This window comes from Mesoplodon bidens (assembly GCF_964165515.1).
Source record: "Mesoplodon bidens genome assembly, chromosome: 1".
In the NCBI taxonomy this organism is placed as follows: domain Eukaryota; kingdom Metazoa; phylum Chordata; class Mammalia; order Artiodactyla; family Ziphiidae; genus Mesoplodon; species Mesoplodon bidens.
In genome coordinates, this window is record NC_138176.1 from 10,583,200 (window position 1) to 10,589,199 (window position 6,000).

Consider the following 6,000-nt stretch of genomic DNA (forward strand, 5'->3'; position numbering starts at 1 on the left):
CAAAGTGGTCTGAGCAGGAAAGATGATAAACCCATCAAGGCCAGAAAAACCCCACAATAGGGAGAACTTGTTAGCGGATGAATTAGAGATATTTAATGAGGATGTAGAATAGTGTTTCTCCAAACAGTGGCGGGGTGGGTGGGGGGGAACCCTACAATTGTCTCAATAACAGCAAAAAAAGGTTAAAATTGCCTAAATATTTTAGAAGGAAAAGAATACCTTTATTTTAAAATAATGCATTTAATAGTGTCAGGCTGATTTTTTTAAAGAATAATCAAATGTTGTGATTTGAAGCCTTAAGCCAGCAATATTATCTGTGCGTCTGACTGTAGCTGATAAAGGGAGAGATTGCATTTAAATGAATACAGCTGACCTTCAGAAGTTGAAAGGAACAGTTCAAGGGGAAAAAAAAAAAAACACCAACTTTCTTCTCCTGCCAAAATTGTTGTTTCTAGTATAAGTTCCTTTAACCCTAGACTTGGAATCCACTGATATCCCTAGTTTTTTTTTTTCTTTTTTCCCTATCAGATCTGAACATTTATGGCTTCAGTCAGAAACTGGGAAAGCACTAAAGTTCCATCTTAATGATCCTGTGTCCATGCTCTATGCTGTTTATTTATATATTTACATTTAAAGTGGGCCCATTTTCACCCTGAAATTTACATCTAGCATCCTAAAATTAAAAAGCAGAATGCCATATTGTCTAACGGATATAAAAATCGAAGTTTCTTTCCTTCTGAAAATCATTACCATATGCTGGAGAAAATTGGTTCCATTTAGGACAAAATTTCATTTTTATCATTGTAAGCAAAAAAGTTCTCTTTTGATGTGGTGGGCGTGTTTGTTTCCAGTTGTGCAGTTCCTGCTGATGTTGTTGGAACTGACACATCCCCCATTCTTGGATGGGGACTCTTTTCCTTGCCAAACCTGGTGATGAATTACAGGGGTGGTTTGGGTTTTGTGTTTTTTTTTGTCTTTTAAAATGTATAGTCGCCAACATTCTGTGGGCGCTTTTCTGATAACACTGAGGCTGGTTGTGCTGTGGTCTGCACTTTTTGCCCCACTTCAGCAAAACCATGTGTCATAGTATTCTCCTTGGCTTTTGGGGGTGTGAGCAGAAGCACCCCAACATGCTAGCCCAGTTGAGGCAGTGATACCCAGAAGTTCCCCAGTTTAGAAATCTTTTCATAGTTTGCAGACCTTTTCTGTCAAGGGCCAGACAGTCAACTTTCAGCTTGATGGCCTCTTTGTGGGTTTCTGTAAGCAACAACTCAACTCTGCCGTTGTAGCAGGAAGGCAGCCATGGACGATGTGTAAATGAATATGTCTGTGTTCACATAAAACTGGATGGACCCCTAAAATTTAAATTTAATGTGAATTTTGTTATTTTACATAGTTTTAATACCATGAGATGTTATTCTTCTTTTGATCTTTTCCCCAACCCTTTCAAAATGTTAAAAACCGTTCTTAGCTCACGGGCCACACAAGAGCAGGCAGTAAGCTCTCACCCTGTCTTAAGTCGGAAGCAATGTTATCTGGGGGCCGTCGGGTGGGCTTTCTGACAGCAACACCGATGGATGCTTCAGGGAGCCGAAGAGCCCTTTTTGAACTTCCAACCTTCAGAGCTTTAAAACGCAACCTGCGTTTTCCTAAACTGTTCTTCAACAGTCCACTGTGGGTGTAACGAACACGAGTATATCCAAGCCTTTTCTGAACCTGTTTACATTTTCAGCTCAGAGAGCTTCTGAGAGTAATGAATTGCATCTGTGAAATTATCCGCGGAATGAAGACATATTCCCCTTAAATTATCCTGGAAGCTACAATAGTAGAATGTAATTCATGAAATAAATATTCATGGTCTCAGCTATGGAAAGGGGTCCCGGGCATCCACAACATCTTGCGTTTTTTCCATTTTGCTGGGTGCGCATTTGAACCGTGTGGTCTAACAAGCAGGTCCTTGGGTCTGTGCCCGTCGAGGTGACTGCTCAGCTGGGTGTTAGCATTCCCGACTTGGCAATAGTTCATTTGAGATGGGTTGAGAAGAAAAGTGAAGGGCACCCTAGAGGAGATAAAGTTAGGGTCTCAGGGCGGTCTTTGTGGAAGCCGGGGAGGGCAGGTCTCAACCTGCTGGGGGTGCCCCATGTTGTCCTAACTCTCATATCAACGTCTCAAGAGCCTGCGTTTGAAATAAAAGTCTTCTCTTCGCTTCTTTCAGGAATACTTGGACCTCAGTCAGCCTCTCGAACCGTATTCACCTTGTTATCCTGACCCGAGATGAAATAAAACGTCTCTCTTCCCTTCTTTCAGGAATACTTGGACCTCAGTCAGCCTCTTGAACAGTATTCACCTAGTTACCCTGACACAAGGAGTTCTTGCTCTTCGGGAGATGATTCTGTTTTCTCTCCGGACCCCATGCCTTACGAACCCTGCCTTCCTCAGTATCCACATAGAAACGGCAGTGTTAAAACATGAATGGGCTTGTCCCCCGTCCGCAAACAGGGCGGCACCAGGAACCTAGCTGTACTGAGCAGGGAGGCCCTGCCTCTGGGAGCCTGTTGTCTTGGCTTGTGTGTGTATATGCATCAGAGGAGTAAATAATTGGAAAAGTAATCAGCACACGTGTAAAGAATTTGTAATCTTCACCAGGAGAAGAAGAATGTTTCTGGGGCGATGGACCGCCATGGGCCATCACGTGCTGATGACCCACTGTGGGTACTGGCTGTGGACCAGCCAGACTCAAGGCAAACGTGCATTCTGCATTTCTTGTGAATTTTGTAATAAATGGAGAAAATATATGTCAGCACATACTTATAGAGCACAATTGCAGTATATAGGTGCTGGATGTATGTAAATATATTCAAATTATGTATAAATATATATTATATATTTACAAGGAATTATTTTTTGTATTGATTTTAAATGGATGTCCCAGTGCACCTAGAGAATTGGTCTCTCTCTCTCTCTCTCTCTCTCTTTTTTAAATAGCGATTTGCTAAATGCTGTTCTTACACAGGATTTCTTAATTTTCACCGAGCAGAGGTGGAAACATACTTTTGCTTTCAGGGAAAATGGCGTCACATTAATTTATTAATGAATTGGTAATATACAAAACAATTGTTTATAGTTTTTTTTTGTTTTTTTGGCTTTTTTGGGGTAATTTAAGTGGCATTTCTATGCCGGCAGCGCACCAGACCAGTTAACCTCTTGCTTGGACTTAACTAGTTATCAGACCCTTTGAAAAGAGAAATATTTACAGACTATGACTGATTTGGGGAAAACGAAGTTCTGACTTCCTTGTGTTTCAACTCTGCTGTCAGATGGTTGTTCTTCAACCACCTAAATGCCCACGTTAAAAAGAACTCGTCAATAAGAAGGCGTTTTGTTTTGGTGCAGCTCTGTCTTGGGGCCCATCAGCGTTGAACTGGGCTCCCCAAGACACATGGCGCCACCGTTCTCTGAAAACGATGCCTTAGTCCGTTCCTCAAGGAGGGCCCTTCGCTGAGATGTTAGCAGTGGTCTGCTCGCCGGCAGCTGGCCTCCTGCCTCTGAGTTGGCACGTTGATCAGATTAGCCTGTAGTCTTCGGCGACTCTTCATAATGGCTTCCAGATTCACTGGCGACAGAGGAGCCTTTTAGAATCTTCATGTCCCCTCGAAGAAAGTGGAAACACCGAGTTGTTCTGCTGATAGTTTGGGGATCCTTCCACCTTTTTAAGGGATTGCTTCCGCCTAGCAGGACCTCACCAAAAGAATCCCACGTCATGCCAGCGTCAGAATACTGCCACGCTGTCCGTTCTGTATTGAAAGTGCTGTGTTTTGCTTTCGAAACACCTACTCACTGTGCTGTAGCCATGCAGCATGAATGGAGATGACACTGATTTTTAACATGCTATGAAATTGGAGAAAGTATTTAATAAAGCCTGTTAATTTTTATACTGACAATAAAAATGTTTCTACAGATATTAATGTTAACAAGACAAAATAAATGTCACGCAGCTTATTTTTTTAATACTCGTGTCTTACCAAATGGCTTCCCGTGTTCGGACGTGCCGACTCGTGCTGTGCGGTGTGATTGTGCAGGAGGAAAGCAGAGCTGGGGAGGTCTGTTCTTTGCTACAAGCGGTGACTTGTCAGAGGGGTTGTCCGGGACCAGCAGTACCTGCAACAGGTGGGTCCAGTGGAAAATCAGAAGAGACTGGCTCAAGTCCTGGCTCCGTTGCTCCCTGGGACCCCAGGGGAGTCCGTGTTCCTTTCTGGGCCCCAGCCGCTCCCAGAGGAGCACATGAATGGCATCGGAGGGAGCTCTGCGAACGGGCAGCTGTTCTCAGGCTGGGAGGTATTGAGAGGGGAGATGGTCAGAAGGTCTGGTTACTGGGCACCTTGAAATCTTTTAGGCTGCCTTCCTCATGATGTAGAATTTGCTTCGAAATCTCAAAAAGACAACTTGAACAAACTTTGAAAATAATTTTACTTATTTCCATGCCACCCAGAATCTGAAGAGAGAAAGGGCTTTTTTGGCCTCTTAACAAATGTGAATCTGTGACTCTTACGGCTTCATTATATTCGTTTGCCAGCCTCAACACCAGGAAAAGGAGACAAAAACAATCTGGCTTCTGAACTTCAGCCACGCTCTCAGAACCTTCTGGGGCTGTTGGTGGTTAAAAAGTGCCGTCCTTGGCCAGAACTCAACTTTTCAGTTCAGAATAAAATATTTCTCCTGGGGGTGGGGTTGGGGGAAGAAGGTGCCATCCTTGGCATCTTTGTTCTGTTTGAGGCCATTAGTGGTAGAGTGAGGGTCTCACCAGCCAACTGAAGCGTGGCCTCAGCCCTCTTTCTGCATTTGCCAATCTCCTGTGCTATTTATTATCAGGACAGGGTTATAATCCCACCCAAGAAAATGGGGTTTAAAAAATAAGATAACACGGGAATTCCCTGGTGGTCCAGTGGTTAGGACTCGGCGCTTTCACTGCCTTGACCCGGGTTCAGTCCCTGGACGGGGAGCTAACCCACAAGCTGCGTGGCATGGCCAAATAAATAAATAAATAACATCGTAAATCAAGTATACTTCAATAAAAAAATTAAAATTAAAAAGAAAAGGGAAAGCAGCCTTTAGTCACATGTGTTCAGGAAGATTATTCTGCAGCCCTCTGGCCATCTACACCAATGGGCTCCCCTTGGCCAGGCTGCAGGAAGGACTTGCTGGTGCTCCACATCCATGTAAATCCCCGGTACATCTTCTATACTTTTGAGACCGAAGGAGCAGGTTACGGCTTTTTACGATGTAAGCTATCTTGTAAATAGACAAGGTAGATTATACTCCTAGCTGTTGGCCATTTTAGTTTTAGAATTAGATTTGTCATCAAGGGAAGGAAGGTAATGTGGTCCATGAAAAGGATGGGAGATACTTCTTTTTTGATACCTACCCCAAATAAACCGACACGGGCAAGGCTTGGTAAGAATCCTGGAGCATAAGGCTTCCCCCTGCCCGGCTTAGCTTAGCCCACCTCCCACCCCGAGACTTAAGGAAACAATGGGAATGAGTCGAAACACAGTGTGATTGTCATCGAGACATGAAGAACCAAAAGTCGCAGGCATCTTGGTGAGGAAGGAGGGGTACCTGACTCTGCTGTCTCCAGCCCGGAAGCAGGGTGATTCGAGAGGCTGCTCAAGGTCCAGCTGGTGGCGACCTTGGGCAGGATGCGCGGGTGGAGAAGCACGGCGGCGAAGTCTGCTGCTAACATTTGTGTACAAGTTTTGTGTAGTCATATGTTTTCGTTTTTCTTGGTTGTATACCTAGCAGTGGAATTGCTGGGTCATAGGGTCACTCTGTGTTTAACCTTTGAGGAACTGCCAGACCGTTTTCCGAAATGGTTGCACTGTTTCGCATTCCCATTAGCAGTGTATGAGAGTTCCATGTTCTCTATATTCTTGCCAATACTTGTTATTGTTCATACTTTTTATTATCGCTATCCTAGTGGGTGTAAAAGGTCTTCCTAAGGTT

The 6,000-nt window shown here is 44.0% G+C and overlaps 1 protein-coding gene across 9 annotated transcripts in view; it reads left to right on the top strand.

Moving 5' to 3' along the window:
• Nucleotides 1-4,008, top strand: part of FGFR2 (fibroblast growth factor receptor 2) — a 105,353-nt gene extending 101,345 nt beyond the window's left edge. For 8 of the 9 annotated variants that reach the window (XM_081228251.1, XM_081228252.1, XM_081228255.1 and 5 more), the window contains one exon: nt 2,308-4,008. In XM_081228251.1, coding sequence (XP_081084377.1) covers nt 2,308-2,472 — 165 coding nt within the window. In that variant the 3' untranslated portion in view covers nt 2,473-4,008. Of the gene's footprint in view, nt 1-2,215 lie in introns of all 9 variants that reach the window. The other variant, XM_081228253.1, reaches the window with a different exon arrangement.
• Nucleotides 4,009-6,000: the final 1,992 nt, after the last annotated feature.